The 20,182-nt window shown below is 38.5% G+C and overlaps 1 protein-coding gene across 5 annotated transcripts in view; it reads left to right on the top strand.

Annotated features, from left to right (window-relative positions):
- cdc14ab (cell division cycle 14Ab) overlaps positions 1-20,182 on the top strand; it is a 95,454-nt gene that overhangs the window by 61,193 nt on the left and 14,079 nt on the right. For 4 of the 5 annotated variants that reach the window (XM_055642367.1, XM_055642366.1, XM_055642363.1 and 1 more), the window contains exons 11-14: positions 3,357-3,519; positions 7,646-7,761; positions 15,901-15,948; positions 20,050-20,175. In XM_055642367.1, coding sequence (XP_055498342.1) covers positions 3,357-3,519; positions 7,646-7,761; positions 15,901-15,948; positions 20,050-20,175 — 453 coding nt within the window. The remainder of the gene's footprint in view (positions 1-3,356; positions 3,520-7,645; positions 7,762-15,900; positions 15,949-20,049; positions 20,176-20,182) is intronic. The other variant, XM_055642365.1, reaches the window with a different exon arrangement.

Raw genomic sequence — 20,182 nt, 5'->3', positions numbered from 1 at the left:
GAAGTGCTGGGCAACCGGGAGATCAGGTTGGTTAGTATAGACTGCGTGGATGTGTTCGCTTGGTCTCGCCGATGTAGAGAAGGTGACACGTACGACAGCGGATGCAGTAGATGAGGTCCTATGAGCCAACTATTTTCTCCTAATTAAAGCAGGAATTAGAGGCAAAAAAAAGTATATTCGTACAGATAAAAATTATCCATTGAAGTCAGACGTTAGAGCAGAGAATTAAACAGAAAAAGCCTCAAAGTATTCACCTAGACCATTTAAAAAGAGCAATATTACAAAGGTTATCCGTTCAACACATATAAAAGGTCCAAGGGTAACTTATTTCCAAGTTCTCTTCCAACAGACTCTACCAGTTTGGCAAATTATCACCATTATGGAAGAATGTTCCAGGGATCTGAGAAATGGCAGTTCCAGCTTATGAAGAGCACAGCTTTATGAAGTTTGAGGCTTGCTGCGAGCCTGCTGACTGCAGTTTCAACGGGCAAATGATGTAATAATCCAAGTTACCTAAATTCTGCAAAGAATTTAATGAAAGCATTAAAAATAAAGATTGCATAGTAAATCAAGTTTAAAATTGTAATTGTGCTGTAAGACTGTGGATGTCCTGAATTCATATCTGTCTGTGCTAAAATGGCATATGAAGGTCCATTTCATATTTTATGTGTTAGTTGGTATTTCACATGATTTACAAAAGATGATGGTAGAAGGGTGCCAGACTGCATTCACATTGCACGTTTCAGTTAGCAGAGTCTGTTCTATCCAGCTTCTCTGGCATAAACATATGGAATGTGGGTATTCCTTCTTATATTTCCGTGTTAATCGTTATTATTTTGACTTGACTAATCCGAGCATAAAAGAAGTTGAAAGCTGTGGAAACGAACATGATGTTGCATGCAGCTACATTAATTGTATTTCGATCTTCAATTTCTTATTCCAGCAAAATATGGTTGAACCTCCAATGTCGTCTTGGGCAATGTTATTCACGTTACTGATGTGTTGCAACATTTAATTCCTAACTCTCAAGCATTATTAGTCATTACAGCACAGGAGTATTTACAAGCCATATGCCCATGCCCGTTCCAAGTATTTCAACCTTTTTTTTGTAGCCTTGCACATTAACATTCGTTAATAATCAATGTGTCACAACATAAACTATTCACCATAATAAATAATTTGATTGCAGGCTATGTATGGTTTTTAAGGATTGCATTTGAAAGAAAATTATTTGTGAAAAGGTTGGTATTCAGTGTGAAGCTTGATAACTACACTGTTTAAAGTAATGTTTGGCTTATCATGTACTCTCTTCCCAAGGGAGCTAAAGAAGAGTTTACTTTTTCATGAACTTGTGATGCCGGTTCCATGTACTTCACAGTCCCTATCCATTGCATGAAAATTGATTCCTGGGATGTCAGGACTGTCTTATGAAGAAAGACTGGATAGACTTGGTTTATACTCTCTAGAATTTAGGAGATTGAGAGGGGATCTTATAGAAACTTACAAAATTCTTAAGAGGTTGGACAGGCTAGATGCAGGAAGATTGTTCCCGATGTTAGGGAAGTCCAGGACAAGGGGTCACAGCTTAAGGATAAGGGGGAAATCCTTTAAAACCGAGATGAGAAGAACTTTTTTCACACAGAGAGTGGTGAATCTCTGGAACTCTCTGCCACAGAGGGTAGTTGAGGCCAATTCATTGGCTATATTTAAGAGGGAGTTAGATGTGGCCCTTGTGGCTAAGGGGATCAGGGGGTATGGAGAGAAGGCGGGTACGGGATACTGAGTTGGATGATCAGCCATGATCATATTGAATGGCGGTGCAGGCTCGAAGGGCCGAATGGCCTACTCCTGCACCTAATTTCTATGTTTCTATTATTAATTGTGCATTCAGAAATTAATCACAGTCTAAATCTGGTTTAGGAGCTTATCACATAATGTTTTGTGAAATGTTTTTTAAGCAGGAAAGTATCTGAGAGATTTTAGTGAACACTATAATTATGTCATTATATTTGAGTGAAGAATGAGGATAGTTTGTGGCAATGGTAAATTTTTACTGTTCGGCCTTTTGCTAATTCAAAATAAGTATAAATTTTCTGGAGTGTTGTCGATGGTCATTTTTAATTTCCAGAATGCTGATTATGTTCCTGCTTGTCATACTAAAGCTGGTGGCATGAAGTATATAGAAACCATATTGAACAAGTAGGATTTTTGGACAATATGGCTGCACTTATACTGAAACTTTGAACTACTAATTATCACCGTTCCACAATGCATGCATATACCTCTCCTATGTTTTCTCCCATGTTCCATCATGAAAACTATAATTTCAAAATTATTTGGAGCATTTATTTAGGAAATAATGATTAATCCTTGTTTGAATTCCACCCCAATTCTTCTGATCAATGAACAAGCAAGTTGTAGAAAGCTGGAAAAGTTACCTTTGGGAATGCCTAATTTTACTGGGAATTACCGTTAACACAAAGCACCAAACTGTAGACCATTGAATGGCATTGGCATTGAAGCACTATTTCTTAAAGGCTGACTACTGATCCATTGAAAGGAACTAAATGAAAACGCTTCAGGATATATCCAATTGTTCAAATATACTAAACTTAGAGCTGAGTTCTTTTAGCTCAAACTCTTAATTTTAATATTAATTTTGCTGTCAGCTACTGATACTCCCTAGTGATACGTTCACAAATTTCTACCAATTTTTTAATTTTTTTTTTTTATAGTCTTAATTTTCATTTATCTCATTGCCTTTGTTTTATTTTTATATTTCTGAACCTATTTGACTTGTGAATGGAGGCCACAATGTAGTTGAACCAGGTTGCCATTTTAACTTCCAGCAACAGTTAATACCTTTATCTTTGGGCATAGATTCATAAGATGCAGGTTATTAGCAACGTGCATGTGATTCAGGTAGCTACAACATTTTAGTCAAGTTTATTCAAAAGTCTTCTAACATCTATTCTGCTTGCACAAAAAGGAAGGTACATTTCAAAAATATTATACTTTTTGGAAGGTGAATTTAAAAAATATTGTAGGGAAACATTTTAAATATATTAGAAATAATGTGAAGGTCAGGAGAAAATAAAACAAGGTAAAATTCCTATCAATGGTGGGTATGTATCTCGTAAGTACTAAGCTTGTTAGCTTCTCATCTGCTGAATGACAAAATCCACAGGGAAACATTTAAAGATTGTGAGAACTGGTTTGTGCCCATTTCAGTTCAACCACCAACTTTGATTCTGCAACAGTTGAATTGTATCATGACGTTTTCCTTCCTGTTTATTTGGGTGTAATGGTTTGAAAAGCATTGAGAAACTATTTAGACCTCTATGATTTGTCTGCAGGAAACAAGGTCACATGTGGCTTGAAGGTGATATTTACAGGTCTCTGAAAAAACGACGTTCTATGGATAGAGAATGCACTGGGTTAACACGGATCATATCTGGCATTGATGGTCTCACTGTTGGTGGAAATATGAAGGTGCATTCCGTAGACAAGGCTGTCGAGGTAAGGATGTTCAGATTATAATCACAGCCGTGATAATTTCTACAGTCTGCATTTTCATCAGCATGTAGATGGGTACCCTTTGGCTTGGAATGCTCCTTAAAAATAAAGATCTATCATTCTTGTGTAAACAGGGTGCAAATCAAACACAACATCCCATTTTGATTCTGTTAGATGTGATAATATCCATCCTATTGATAGCTGGTGACTCTGATAATGGTCATCGGTTACATTGTAGTAACAATTTAAAAAAAAAAAATAATAATAACTGTTTGTACAAATGTTTTCAAGTTATAATTGTTGTTAGTGTTCACTGTAATTCAGATGGTAGCACTCTCATGTCTGAGTTTCATTCTTAAAGCCCACTTCAATAAATTTGTAAAAATAAAACATCACATGTGGTTAAAATGCACATTATCAGATTTTAATAAAGGCCATTTTTATACATTTTGGTTTCATCATGCAGAAATTACAGCTGTGTTTATACATAGTCCTCCCATTTCAGGGCACCATAATGTTTGGGACACAGCAATGTCATATAAATGAAAGTATTCATGTTGCATTTCCTTTGCATGCAATGACTGTTTGAAGTCTGCGATTCATGGACATCACCAGTTGCTGTTTGTCTTCTCTGGTGATGCTCTGCCAGACCTGTATTGCAGCCATCTTTAGCGTATGCTTGTTTTGAGGGCTAGTCCCCTTCCGTTTTCCCTTCAGCATGTAAAAGGCATGCTCAATGGGGTCAGATCGGGTGATTGACTTGGCCACACAAGAATTTACTATTTTTTAGCTTTGAAAAACTTATTTGGTGCTTTAGCAGCATGTTTGGGATCATTGTCTTGCTGTAGATTTAACCGCCGGCCAATGAGTTTTGAGGCATTTGTTTCAACTTGAGCAGATAGGATGTGTCTATACACTTAAGAATTCATTATGCTACTACCATCAGCAGTTGTATCATCAATGAAGATAAGTGAGCCAGTACCTTCAGCAGCCATACATGCCCAGGCCATAACACCCCCACCACCGCGTTTCATAGATGAGGTGGTATGCATTGGATCTTGGGCAGTTCCTTCTCTCCTCCATACTTTGCTCTTGCCATCACTCTGATATGTTAGTCGTCTCATCTGTCCACAAGATCTTTTTTCCAGAACTGTGGTTGCTCTTTTAAGTATTTCTTGGCAAACTGTACCCTGGCCATCCTATTTTTGCAACTAACCAGTGGTTTTCATTTTGCAGTGTAGCCTCTGTATTTCTGTTCATGATCTTCTGTGGACAGTGGTCATTGACAAATCCATTCCTGACTCCTGAAGAGTGTTTCTGATCTGTCGGACAGGTGTTTGGGGGTTTTTCGTTATAATAGAGAGAATTCTTCGGTCATCAGCTGTGGAGGTCTTCCTTGGTCTGCCAGTCCCTTTGCGATTAGTAAACTCCCCAGTGCTCTCTTTCTTCTTAATGATGTTCCAAACAATTAATTTTGGTAAGCCTAATGTATGGCTGATGTCTCTAGCAGTTTTATTCTTGTTTCTCAGTCTCATAATGGCTTCTTTGACTTCCATTTGCATAACTTTGGTCCTCATGTTGATAAACAGCAATAAAAGTTTCCAAAGGTGATGGAAAGACTGGAGGAAAGTTTAGGTGCTGAGAGTGCTCTTATACCTGCATTATGGAGGCAATTAAACACACCTGAGCAATTACAAACGCCTGTGAAGCCATGTTTCCCAAACATGGTGCCCTGAAATAGGGGACATGTGTTTAAACACAGCTGTAATTTCTACATGGTGAAACCAAAATGTTTAAAACTCCTCCAGGGATATTCTTGATTCCAACTACCCATAACTGCCCATGCTCCTTATTCTTGACCAGGGCCTAAATTTCCCTCGTTATCTAAGCTTCCTTACATTTGCCTGTCTTGCTCTTCACTTTAACAAAGACGTGCATGTCCTGACCTCTTGTCAGCACACCTTTAAAAACATTCAATTTTCCTGACATTCTTATGCCTTCAAACAACCTACTCCAATCAACTTGAGCGAGTTCCCATCTAATACCTTTAAAGTTGGCCTTGCAGCAAATTAGAATTTTATCTGAAGATAGACACAATGGCTCAGCGGGACAGGCAGCATCTGTGGAGAGAAGGAATGGGTGGTGTTTTCGGGTCAAGACCTTTCTTCAGACTAATTTGAACTTGTGAGCCTGCCCTGTCTCTATCCATAACTATCTTAAACCTAATAAAACTGGTCGCTGGTCCCAGGAGTCTTATCCAGACACACTTTATCCACATGCCCCTCCCAATTTCCTAAGACTAGATCAAGTGTTGCCCCCTCCTGTGTGGGGCCCCTCTACATATTGCCTGAGGAAACATCCCTGAACACATTTCACAAATTCGCCCCCATATAAACCTTTTGCACTCTGACATTCCCAGTCAATATTGGGAAAGTTTAAATCTCCAACGACAACAAGCTTATTTGTCCTGCAGCTGCCTGCAATTTCCTGGCATATTTGCTCTTTTAATTCCTGTTGACTATTGTGGCCATGTAGTACACTCCTGGCAAGGCGATCATCCTTTTCTTACTTCTCAGCTCCACCTATATCACCTCTAGATGAACCATCAGTACTGTCATCTTTGAACACTGCTGTGACATTTTCCTTAATTAATAAAGTAACACACCTCCTCTTTTAATTTGGGGTATTTGCATGCTATTCAGTCAAAGAAAATATTAGACATGATTACAATGAAGTGTAAGGTGAAGTCCAATTATAGATAGTTATGAATAATAGCTAAATGGCAGTTTAAATTTAAAGAATAGAAAAAACAAGTTCCTTCATCCTTAACGCCAACACCTCCGCTTGGTTCGCAATGACCAACCTGATCTCCTGGTGGCTCAGCACTTCAACTCCCCCTCCCATTCCGAATCTGACCTTTCTGTCCCGGGCCTCATCCATGACCAGAGTGAGGACCACCGTAAATTGTAGGAGTAGCACCTCATATTTTGCTTGGGCAGTTTGCAACCCAGCGGTATGAACATCGACTTCTCTAATTTCAGGTAGTCCTTACTTTTCTCCCCCCCCCCCCCCCCCCCCCCCCCCCCCCCCCCCCCCCCCCCCTCTCAGCTCTCCCTCAGCCCACTGTCTCCGCCTCTCCCTTTCTTCTCCCCCCTCCCCCTCTCTCTCCCCCCCCCCCTCACATCAGTCTGAAGAAGGGTCTCGACCCAAAATGTTGCCTATTTCCTTTGCTCCATAGATGCTGCCTCACCCGCTGAGTTTCTCCAGCATTTTTGTCTATCATCCTTAATGCAATGTTTTGAGGTTAGACAGAGAAGCAGTTTTGTATGATCTGGGCAAGTTGAGCTACATAAGGAATACAATTGAGTGAATATGCAAATACACTTAGTTATATAATATGGTATCTAAATTTTGACGGCCAATTGTAAAAACTGATTTTTTTTTTTTAAAGTGCACGTGGATATAGAAGGATATGGATCACATATGAGCTGAGAAGATTAATTTAACTTGACATGCTGTTCCTCAGCTGTACTGTTCTATATTCTATGTTAAAAGTAATTGAAAGCTTTCTGTAATCCTACACTCACTTGGGACGATTTTACAACTTACCGAAACCACATAACGTACAAACCTGTATGCCTTTCAAGTGTGAGAGGAAACCGGAGCACCCGGAGAAAGCCCACGCAGTCTCAAAGAGCACCGGTTCCATATGGTAAATGAAAATGTTGATACAAAAGACTCATGATCTGACTGACAAAAGAGGCTCTGAATGGGATATCGGTCTCCTGCCATCTAACTAGTCTTTGTACTCCACAGTTCATCCTTTGTATAACTGAAGCAAAACCTCATCCCTGAATCCTGACTATTTCTGGGCAACATTGCAAGGGATCTGCAATTGCTATTTATTGCCACTTTCATTTCACTGCACATCTCGTATGTGTGTGTGACAAATAAACTTGACTTGACTTGACTAATAGCACTGTTGAAAGAGTTGGTCCAGTGTGCATTTTACTCCCCCTCCTGGCCATCATTATTACCAAAGTCTCAAAAACACAGCTGCAGTTGAAAATATTGTTTTTAAATTTGCTCGTACGAACTTAAAGCAACATCTAATTCTATTTTTTTAAAGAACAATTATGCTGAAAATGGAAGCTCACCAACAGCAAATTATATGACTCAGGGAGATAAACTTCGTGCCTTAAAAAGTAGGAGACAACCACGATCAGCAACAACTGGAACATTAAGGTAAATGCAATGTGGGTGATGCAGCAAGAACCAATAAAATTCTTAACTGGAAGTAAATGTTATGGAAATTTTAGACATGAGTGTTGAATTTATTTAATCCATATCTCGAGTTGACAGTTGAAATTGCTACTTCATCTACATCTTCATGCATGTGAAAGTTTTTCCAGAGTTATCAAACAGTAAGTTTTGGTGCTTAAATTTAAAGTGATCTTTTTTTTCCCATACAAAATACGCTAATAAAATATAAAGCAGTTTCTCTAATAAAGTCAATATGATATACCAGTTCAAATAACTGAATTTATCTGTGACAATATCAATATTGCATTCAGTGTACCGCACCAAAACAGGCCATTAGCCAGACTAGTCTAACTAATATAACCGTATAGTTTTTGTCTTATTTAATTTTACCCTATCAGCTTATCCTTCTATTCCTTTGTTCCTCCTTCTCATATAGAACATGGAACAGTACGGCAAAGAGCAAGCCCCTTGGCCCACAATGTCTGTGCTGAACATGATGCTAAGGCCATCACATCAACTTGCACATAACCCATTTTGTTCCATTCCCTGCATATCCATATGTCTGTCCAACAGTCTCTTAAATGCCACTAACGTATCTACTTCAACCACCTACCCTGGCAGTATATTCCCGGCACTCAACACCCACAGTGTGGTTATAAAAAAAACCTGCCCTGTACATCTCCTTTAAACTTTGCCCCTCGCAGCATAAAGCTATGCCTTGTAGTATATGATTTTTTTTTTCCATCCTGGGGAAACAGTTCTGACTATCTATATAATTCTATATACTGCTATCAGGTCTCCCGCAATCTCCGATAGTCCAGAAAAAGCAATCCAAGTCTGTTCAACCTCGCACCGTAGATAATACCACCAATCTAGGCATCTTTCTGATAACCCCACTCTGCACCTTTTCCAAAGGCACCACATAATGTTGAAATCTGCCGACCAAACCTGCACACAATACTCAAATGCAGCCTAACCAAAACCTATCATGGCTCTTATTCTCAATGCCCCGACCTATGAAGGCAAATATATCATATGAAGAAGGGTCTCGACCCAAAAAGTCACCCATTCCTTCTCTCCAGAGATGCTGCCTGTCCCACTGAGATACTCCAGCTTTTTGTGTCTATCTTCGGTTTAAACCAGCATCTGCAGTTCCTTCGTGCACAAGTATACTATATGCTTTCTTCATCAATCTATATGCATTGTTATCTTCAGGGTATTTTGGACATGGACCCCAAGATTTCTCTGTACATCAATGATGTTAAGCGTCATGCAATCAATTGTATATTTTGGCCTTACATTTCACCTCCCAAAGTGCAACACCTCATACTTGCTTGGATTAAACTCCATCTGCCATTTCTTTGCCCATTTTTGTAGCTGATGAATATCCTGACGAAAACTTTGACAGCCTCTCTCACAGTCTGCGACCCCAGCAATCTTGGTGTTATCTGCAAACTTATTAAACAACCAGTTCTGAATCCATACGACCAAGTCACTACTTATCACATGCATCTTAATTTTCTGTATCGGCCTACCATGAGGGACTTTATCAAATGTCTTGCTAATTTGTTCTAATAATGTATAGACCTCAGTATATCTGCTGTTTGTAATTTTCTATCGTATCCAATAGCTTAATTTTAACAATAAACCCTAGCATTTTTTTCAAGGATAAATAGACCCGGGCCGATTAAAACTTTACAGTTCTGCTATCAACTAGTATTTTTTTTGAACTTTCAATTTCTCTATCATTTTGATGTTATGTTGATTGGAATGTGGAGCTGAGGTTATAATCCTATCAGTCATGCTTATTAAATGGCAGAGGAGCTGTCGTACTATTTTATATACTGATATTAGTTTGATATCTGCAGTAAACAAATACACAGAAATACAGTGCCCTCCATAATGTTTGGGACAAAGACCCATCATTTATTTGTTTGCCTCTGTACTCTACAATTTGAGATTTGTAATAGAAAAAATCACATGTGGTTAAAGTGTACATTTAAAAAAAAAATTAAAGAAAAAAAGAAAAAAAAGCCACTTTTATACATTTTGATTTCACCATGTAGCTTTATTTACACACCATTACAGCTGTTTATACATAGTACCCCCCATTTCAGGGCACCATAATGTTTGGAACACAGCAACGTCATGTAAATGAAAGTAGTCATGTTTAGTATTTTGCTGCATATCCTTTGCATACAATGACTGCTTGTACTTTGCGATTCATGGACATCACCAGTTGCTGGGTGTCCTCTTTGGTGATGCTCTGCCTGGCCATCTTTAGCTTATGCTTGTTTTGGAGGCTAGTACCCTTCAGTTTTCACTTCAGCATATAAAAGGCATGCGCAGTTGGGTTCAGATCATTGACTTGGCCATTCAAGAACTGACCATTTTTTTAGCTTTGAAAAACTCCTTTGTTGCTTTAGCAGTATGTTTGGGATCATTGTCTTGCTGTAGAATGAACCGCCGGCCAATGCGTTTTGAGGTATTTGTTTGAACTTGAGCAGATAGGATGTGTCTATACACTTCAGAATTCATTATGCTACTACCATCAGTAGTTATATCATCAATGAAGATAAGTGAGCCAGTACCTTCAACAGCCATACATGCCCAGGCCATAACACCCCCACCACCGTGTTTCACAGATGAGGCGGTATGCTTTGGATCTTAGGCAGTTCCTTCTCTCCTCCATAAGTTGCTCTTGCCATCACTCTGATATGTTAATCTTCGTCTCATCTGCCCACAATAACTTTTTCCAGAACTGTGGTTGCTCTTTTAAGTACTTCTTGGCTAACTGTAACCTGGCCATCCTTATTTTTGCGGCTAACCAGTGGTTTGCATCTTGTAATACAGGCTCTGTATTTCTCGTCATGAAATCTTCTGCAGACAGTGCTCATTGACAAATCCAGACCTGACTCCTGAAGAGTATTTCTGATCTGTGGGATAGGTGTTTGGGGATTTTTCTTTATTATAGAGAGAATTCTTCTGTCATCAGCTGTGGAGGTCTTCCTTGGCCTGCTGGTCCCTTTGTGGTTAGTAAGCTCACCAGTGCTCCCTTTCTTCTTAATAATGTTGATTTTGGTAAGTCTAAGGCTTGGTCTCTAACCATTTTATTCTTGTTTCTCAGTCTCATAATGGCTTCTTTGACTTTCATTGGCAGAACTTTTGTCCTCGCGTTGATAAACAGCAATAAAAGTTTCCAAAGGTGATGGAAAGTCTAGGCGCTAAGAGCTCTCTTATACCTGCATTAAGGAGGCAATTAAACACATCTAAGCAATTACAAACACAAATGAAGCCATGTGTCCCAAACATTATGGTGCCCTGAAATGGGGGGGGACTATGTATAAACACAGCTGTAATTTCTACATGGTGAAACCAAAATGTATAAAAATGGCCTTTATTAAAATCTGACAATGTGCACTTTAACCGCAACTGATTTTTTTTCTATTACATATCTCAAATTGTGGAGTACAGAGGCAAATAAATAAACGATGGATCTTTGCCCCAAACATTATGGAGGGCACTGTGTATATTTTGTCCCATTCCAATTATAATGGTGCTGTTGTAGTAGCAATGTTACAAAATTTTGAGATTTAAAAAATCAAGTCTGCAATTTATCCCATCAGATAAAGCATAACAATAAGTTTAATTTGACACCTAATTCACTTTCATATCTCAAGTAATAAAACAGTTATGGCCATTTTCATACCCGGAAATTAGCATCTTGTTCCCTATTGATTTTCTATGGACATAACAAAAAAGCTGTGATCGAGGACAGTCAAAAGCCCATAACCTTCTTAAAAATTAAGAGAACTGAATGAAATTTTCAGTTATCGTAGATTGAACCATTCTGAAACAAATATAAAATAACCTTACTTGGAGGACCTGAAATTAAAGCATATAATTAGTTAGTTACCCAATTGTAGCTAATTTCAAACTTCAATTACTAGATCTAAACATCTATCCATTTCTTAATAAATGATTAACATTTTTAAATAGCCTAAGTGTCCAAATAATATTCACAAATAATTCACAATAAAACATGATTTTTAAATCTCATTTACATCAATTTATAGGCCAAATGGAAGGAATTTAGTGTTCAATTGCTGTAAATTAAAGTCAATTTAAATCGGCTTTCTAGTGGGATCCTGTGAACGCGCTGGTTTAGAACGTTCACATTGCGCTGGATTTGTGCCCTCAAATGCCCAGAAAAATACTGCGGGATATAAAGAGCCCAAAATGAACTATTCACTATAGAAAACTTTATATACAGGGTTCTTAGGAAGCCCCTTTTAATGTAAAAATAAGGTACATACCTTTAATTGTTTGCTTTATAAAACCCTGGGGCTGCGAGAGGTCGCGGGGTTGAGAGAGTGGTTTTTAAACTACTATAACTATTATACAAGGCCATAAAAACTAATAATACCTTTTGCGACGGGGTCTTTCAGCGATTTTCCGTTAATGATTTACTAGGCTGAACATTTTCGATTGCAACAGCCTAGTAAAAATCGCGTTTTAAACCCGCCCTCTCTAAACAGCGCCAAAATCACACACACGGCCTGGGGGCAGATTCTCATGGACGATTCGGGTAGGTTTTGTAACATACCTAGTTGTAGTCCTTTCCTCAAATTTGTACATTAGTTTTGAGCATCTTTTGAGCAACTAATTAAGATACTATTTCTTTTACTATCCATCTAAGTATCTCGCCAAATTTCTGAGCAATTTTCCCCCAGCATTTGATATTGTTCCCTGCCTTTTAACTGAACCTCTGTGCTGAGCAACTTATCTTTAGTTATTCTTTTTTTTTAATCTACCTCCTACCTAATGTCTACATCTTCTCTACATCGGCGAGTCCAAGCGGAGGCTTGGCGATCACTTCGCCCAACACCTCCGCTCACTTCGCAATAACCAACCTGATCTCCTGGTGGCTCAGCACTTCAACACCCCCCTCCCATTCTGAATCCGACCTTCCTGTCCTGGGCCTCCTCCATGGCCAGAGTGAGGCCCAGCGCTAATTGGAGGAACAGCACCTCATATTTTGCTTGGGTAGTTTACACCCCAACAGTTTGAACATTGACTTCTCCAATTTCAGGTAGTCCTTGCTTTCTCCCTCCTTCCCCTCCCCTTCCCCGCTCCCTCCCAAGCCTACATCTCTGCCTCTTCCTTTCTTTTTTCCGCCCTCCCCCCCCCCCCCCCCCCCCCAACATCAGTCTGAAGAAGGGTCTCGACCCAAAACGTCGCATATTCCTTCTCTCCATAGATGCTGCCTCACCGCTGAGTTCCACCAGCATTTTTGTCTACCTTTCTAGTGTACATTCACTGCTCTTCTTTCTGCCTTAAAGTTGACAGCTCAATTCTCCAATGTTGTAGGAACTAGGTTGAACTGTTCTTGCTTACTTCCATGGTTTAATTATTAAAATGTAACTTATCTTCCCAATTAGCTTATCTTCCCAATTTTCCTTCCCTACCTGCCCTTGCCCTCCCTGCCTACTCTCACTGCCCCCCAAAAAATATCTCAGGAAATGGTCTGAAGCTGAGTAAGATTGTTTTCACCCTTGGTGATGACATAACAGTTTGTGATCATGTGCTTCTTCATGCAGAAACAAAGAACTGCAGATGCTGGTTAATACACAAAAGGACACAAAGTAGTGGAGTAACTCAACAGGCCAGGCAGCATCTCTGGAGAAAATGCATCGGTGATGTTTCAGGTCAAGATCCTTTTGACTCGGATGCTGCCTGACTTGCTGAGTTACACCAGCACTTTGTGTCCTTTTTGTATATTAACCAACATCTGCAGTTCTTTGTTTCAATTACTTGCAATGAAAGTACGTATTGAATCATAGGAAGGACCGGAAACATCACCTATCCATGATCTCCAGAAATGCTGCTTGACCTACTGAGTTTCATCGGTTAGATCATACATTTTCAATTCCATAAAATCATCCAGGTTCACATGTGCTTTGAACTTTTTAACTTTACAGTTTCTTCACTCGCCCCCTTTATCTTCTAGGTCTGTGCTCCAATTCTGGCTTCAAAATCTCAACTTAATTGCAATGTTGCCACTTACCTTCACCCAAAGCTTAAATTCTCTCCCTAATACTCTCTGCCTTTCAACCTTTCTTTTTTTTAAATGCTCCTTCAAATTCCAAACCTTTGGTCATTTATTCTTGTCTCTGTATTTTGTTGTCGGTTTTCTCACTACCTCATTTATTAAATGTCTTGTGTCATTTAATTATATTTAAAGATACCGTACAAATGTTGTTATGGTAGTATCAGAGAAGAAATTGTGCTGTAATGTTGTATCATTTCCACTGGTCTCATGTAGTTCACGGGTCTGATTTGTCTTTGGCTTTATTTTTCTTCACTGTTCATTCCCCCTGATTTTAATTACTTGTATAACACCGGCATATAATTTATGATCAAGGATAAATCACTGCCCATAGAGATTTAATGATTTCCTGGACACACCGACCTGCAAGAATTTTTCAACTTTGGTAGTTGTCTCACTGCAATTTAAGGTAATGCTCAGCATCGAGTATTGTCTACCCCTCTGTTATAGCAGATAGGGTGACAGAAATTCACCATGATGGAATTTACAAATCTCTACCAAACAAATTGTGATGCAAATAAATAAACACCATGTATACAAACAATTGAGCTAGTTTACCAAACTGACTGAGCAGCCGTACACAATGAAGAATGTTGCTGGAGGGTCAACCAGGAAATAATGACAAATATTTATCATTCATTATAGAAAAAAATATTAGATATTGCAATAGAAACGGAAATCAAATGCTTTCCTTTTTTAAATAATGTTCAGCACATACAAATTTTGAATTAGTATGTCATTGAAATAATTGTAAAAACTGGCAGTACAGGGTAAAAGGGTATATGTACCAGTAGATTCTTATGCTTATTCTATAATACACTTATTGTACAGGACCTAACATACTAACTCATATTTCCTTGCCCAAGATTGTTTAGTCTGAGAATCAACACATTTGGCTAATTTTAGTGTTTGATGTATATAGTCATAAAAGTGAATAATACTACTTAATTAATTATCCTTTGCAAGAGAATGAACTTATTTACTTTACTGAAATCATGTCCTCAAATTATTATAGTTTTGTACGGCTGCAATAAGATTTCATGACGTTTGTACTCGGTGCTTAGACTGATGAAGGCAAACCTCCTTTGCACCTATGTACTTGTGTTGCCACTTTCTAGGAGCTATGGACTTGTACTGCAAGATCCATCTCTACATCAATGCTCCTGAGGTCCCTGCCATTAATTGTATACTTTCCTCATGTATTTGACCTTCCAAAGTGCTCACAGTTGACTGGATAAAACTCCATCTGCCATTTCTCTGCCCATTTTTCTCTCTGATCTACACCCTGCTGAATCCTTTGACAGCCTTCCTCACAATCTGCATCTCTGCCAATGTTTGCATCATCTGCAAATCAGCCCACCTATGTTTTCATCCACAAACAGGTCGGAGCACTGATCTCTGCAGAACATTAGTTACTAACCTCCAGTCAGAATAACATCTCCCCACTACGACACTCTGTCTTATATGTCCAAGCCTATTTTGAATCCAATCCACCAAGTCTTTGGTCATTGTTTTTTTTTTTTTAATTAAAAAAATGCAGCTACTGCACAAAAATAAACTGTTAGTTTATTTTTAAAAAAAAGGCAAACATTAGTTCACCAATGTCTGGTCTTTCATCTTCCTCATGTAGGGTCGCACTTTAGTTTTAGAAATAATCAAGTTGCAATTTGCATAATGCAGTTCAATTAAATGGAAAGAATGATGTCATTCTTTATCATTATCCTATTTGTTAATGTTTCTTCAAAGGTGAATGCAGTACGAATTACAGGGATCAAAGAAGTCTTTCAGTATATTTTGAAAGATGATTACACTAATGTAGTTAAGGATTTTGAAGAGACAAATGATCTGCTGTTTTCATTTCCTGCCTGCAAAAAATAAAAGTGGAACAAAGCAATGTCATCTTTACATGGATGAGGCTTTATGCATGTTCAGTATTCCAAACATGGATTAAAATATAAATGAACGATGGCTATTTATAAGAATTAATTATAGTATGGTTTGTTATTTTAAAGGTTAGAAGATATGAAAATTCATTCAAGATCGCCATCGCAACCCTTCAGGTAACTGTATTTATTGTATTTCAGGCTTAAGTACATTATTAAATAATTACTGAACAGGTAAAGATGAAATTGAGCTAGTTTTGAACAAAACTGCACATTTCAAATCCCCTTAAAAATGGATTGTAGTGATTATACTATTTATAGAAGTATACCTTTTTTACTTTTTTGCAATATTTGCAAGTTACATTTTAGGGAAAGTAAACACCTGTTTCAAGTCTGCCAACCAAACCTTGATGCAGTTTCCATATGGTATGGTATCAGATCTTAATTTAGAGGTAATTTCAATCCTTTCTGCTGTAAATAACACAAGGATGAAAATCTAATCCTGACTGAGTCACTGCATGTTGGGTTTTTAAAAAGGGGTTACAAGAATATTGAGTTAAAGGAATGATGCTTGGTTGAAGATACAGCTTTATGGGGAAGGGCCTTCAGTTATTCAAGGCCTAAACACTGCAATTTCCAGCCTAAATATCTCAAATAGGCACAAAATACTGGAGTAGCTCCGCTTTTTGAGAAACAAGGTATCTCCGTTTTTCTTTGTGGAGGTATGGCTGCCAATGGAGAAGCACAAAGAAAGAAGCCTAAAATGCTCGACTTAGAATTTATTTCAAAGAAAGTTAGAGGAAAGTCAAAACGTAATGAGATCAAGGTGTTGGTGAGCTGGGAGTCACTATAGATGAAAAACATATGCAAGTGCAAGATCAGGGCATAGATTAGGCTCATAGAGAGTGGGAGTTAGACCAATTAAGGCAAATTAAGGGGATACCAAAAGAATGGATATGAGCTCTCATTTTGACTTGATCACAGCCTCGCTTAACATGTCAAAGAATCTGGCTAAATTTTTAACTAGAGTTCACTATGAAAAGTGTTGTTTAATTGGAAATTACTACTTGATTCTGCAGGTTATCGGTTTCTTGATTCTGCAGATTATTATTGTTCACCTATAATTGTCACTACTTGACTTTCTTGCTGGTAATAAAGTATGTGGTTCAATCATCCTATGTAGATTTTGATATGATTTATTTAATATAACCTCTACATTTTAAAAATATCAAACTATTTTGATTTGTCAAAAGCCTTGATTTTACATAATTGTACCTAGGTAGTTAGGAAAACCTGCCCACGAAAAGATTCTGTATATGGTGACAGCAACGGGTGGCCTTACAAAACCTGAAATGGTTAGTTTTCCAAAAGAAGTCCACGTGACGCTAGTCTTACTGTAAAAATACATGATGCTCAGAAACGTGTGTTTCTTTCACCTGTTTGTTGGAATCTGTTATTGATTGCACTGCCCTTCATCCTTCTCAGCAGATTTGTACTGGTTTGATTCTATTTTGATCTGGATATCCTCAATAATAACTTCTGTTTCTTGGCCTGACACTTATGAACTCTCACAGACCTATCATTCTCTCCATTTCTGGTTGATATTGACAAGCTAGAGCATACAGATTTGTCACCATCATGCAAAAAAAAGTCTTAGATTGCCGCCCAAGGAAATGTTGCAGAGTGGGATATCAACATCAGAATACAAGTTCACATTTCCTTCTATTGATTTCCCCTTGCAGAATCTTCCTCCTTACCAGTGATTCCATCTTTCTCTGGTCATCGTGGCCCAAACCATGTTATCTCGATATAATCTTGAACAGAGCCTAGGCATTGTTGATTTGTAGCTCCTTTACCACTGAAATCCTTGTATGTAATCTTTAGACTCAACTATTCTAATAGCTGCCTTGATTTCTATTCAATGCCAATTCTCCCTTTTTATTCTTCAACCAAAAACCATATCCTTTCCTATCCTTCACATGCTTTCAGTTTCCTGCCATTTTAATTCCACAGTTCTCATTTTAAACGTTAAGCCCTCCTGAGACCTATTCTCACCATAGTTGTACTGAACCTAGCCAGCTCAGTGACTGTTTGATTGTGGGTTTTCTCATCTTACTTGCCCAATTGGAGTATGCCCATCTTTTTTTTTTTTGGTTATGCTATTGTGAATGTTTTGCTGTATCTCTCGAACATCTCACCATGTCAAAATCTTATGTGCCAATATCTTGAGCATATGTTCTGAAAATCAGATTTTTTTTCCCCCATGTCTAGCAAGCAGTATTTTTTGATTTTATGTGATAATTCAAAACAAAATGTGTCTGCATGTTTTTCATTTGTAACAAGACTCGAGTGCTGGAATTTTCAAATTTGTTTTGCTTTTAACTAGGGACTGTGTAGGTAAATCCAAAACAGTTTGTTTTCTCTTCCTCCTTATCTTCATCCCTATAGTGGTAGGGATGTAAACTAGTGTATGGGTGATCATTGCTCGGCGCGGACTTGGTAGGCCAAAAGGGCCAGTTTCCACGCTGTATCTTTAAACTAAACTAAACTTGGAATAATTAATTTCCTGCACTCCATGTTGTTCTTTTATACCATGATTCAATGAGGATTTGCTACTTGTCTGCTTTTATTTTCTGTTAAATCAGAATATCTAGGACACTGGCAGGCCTCCTGAGAATGTGATAATTTCTTACCCTCATCTGTTGTTCAGGAAATTGTATGACATGAGAAGAAATCCACCATAATGTTTATTGCAGACTGCTTTGACCAGTTCAGTTATGTCATTCGAAAGAGGAAAACTTCCCGAGTCTCATACAATGCTTTTCATGACTTAAAGAATGCCTCAAAATGTTTCATAGGCAATGTAAATTTCAGAAGTGTGGTCATCGTTGTAATACTGGAAACGTGACAACCAGACGATACAAAAGCCAAAAGCATGTATCATCAGATTCAAAAACAACTTCCCTACTGTTATTGTTTAAGAAGAAACTGCAGATGCTGAAAAAAATCGAAGGTAGATAAAAATGCTGGAGAAACTCAGCGGATGAGGCAGCATCTATGGAACAAAGGAAAAGGTGATGTTTTGGGTCGTGACCCTTCTTCAGATTGATGTGGGGATCGGAAGAAGAAAGGAAGATGCGGAGACAGTGGGCTGTGGGAGAGTTGGGAGGGTGCGACAGAGGTTCACCTGCACCTCCTCCAACCTCATCTATTGCATCCACTGCTCTAGGTGTCAGCTGCTCTACATCGGTTCGCCCAATTCCTTCACTCAGTTCGCAATAACCAACCTGATCTCTTGGTGGCTCAGCACTTCAACTCCCCCCATTCCGAATCCGACCTTTCTGTCCTGGGCCTCAATGGCCAGAGTGAGTCTCACCGCAAATTGGAGGAGCAGCACCTCATATTTTGCTTGGGTAGTTTACACCCCAGCGGTATGAACATTGACGTCCAATTTCAGGTAGTCCTTGCTTTTCTCCCTCTTTCCCCTCCCCTTCCTAGCTCTCCCACAGTCCACTGTCCCCGCCTCTTCCTTTCTTCTTCCCACCCTCACCCACCCCCACATCAGTCTGAAGAAGGGTCTCGACCGGAAACGTCACCTTTTCCTTCGCTCCATAGATGCTGCCTCACCCGCTGAGTTTCTCCAGAATTTTTATCTACCTTCCCTACTGTTATCAGACTCTTGGATGGACCTCTCATAAACTAAGAATGCATTCGCAATCTTCCGATCTACCTTGTTGCGGCCCTTGAATTTTTTGTTTATCTGCAATTTCTCTGCAGCTGTACTGCACTCAGTTTTCTTCCTTTTTTTGCACTGCCTGTTACTCTCATGTAGGGTTTTATTGTACGGAATGATTTGCCTGGACACCACTCAAAACAAAGTTCTCACTGTATCTCACGGTACTCATGACAATAGTAAACCAATATCAGATTAAGCTCCACAAACAACTGTGGGATAATTGGTCTTATTATTTAAGTTTATTTCTAAACATGCAAATTATTGGCTCACCGTAATCTAAAAATCCTATTGACTCTCAAGGTGAAATTACTTTAGAGAATTCTAATTCATTACAATTAATTGATTTACATATTGCACATTAATTACCACAATTAATAAAAAAACCTTTATTGTGTTTTCTTGTTGTGGCTCCTTGACTTCAATAATTGTGAACGGAGGTCAGATTTAGAAAACAAATGCAATGATTCACATGGAAAATATTTTTGTTTATGATCTATTATTGTAATTTAAGCAAGTTTAATTGTGCGGCACTATTTTAACAGGATCAATTATTTAAGTGCTGGGCAAGGATCAATGTCACCTCTGAAATCATCAAAGATCTCAATTGCTTCTGCAAGTCCGAGGAGAATTAACAGAAGCCCTTCGCCCTTAAACAGTAATAACAAAAGGTGAAGC

The sequence above is a fragment of the Leucoraja erinacea genome, chromosome 10 (genome assembly GCF_028641065.1).
Source record: "Leucoraja erinacea ecotype New England chromosome 10, Leri_hhj_1, whole genome shotgun sequence".
Taxonomy (NCBI): domain Eukaryota; kingdom Metazoa; phylum Chordata; class Chondrichthyes; order Rajiformes; family Rajidae; genus Leucoraja; species Leucoraja erinaceus.
The sequence above is the reverse complement of the archived record's forward strand: the minus strand, read 5'-3'. Positions and strand labels throughout refer to the sequence as shown.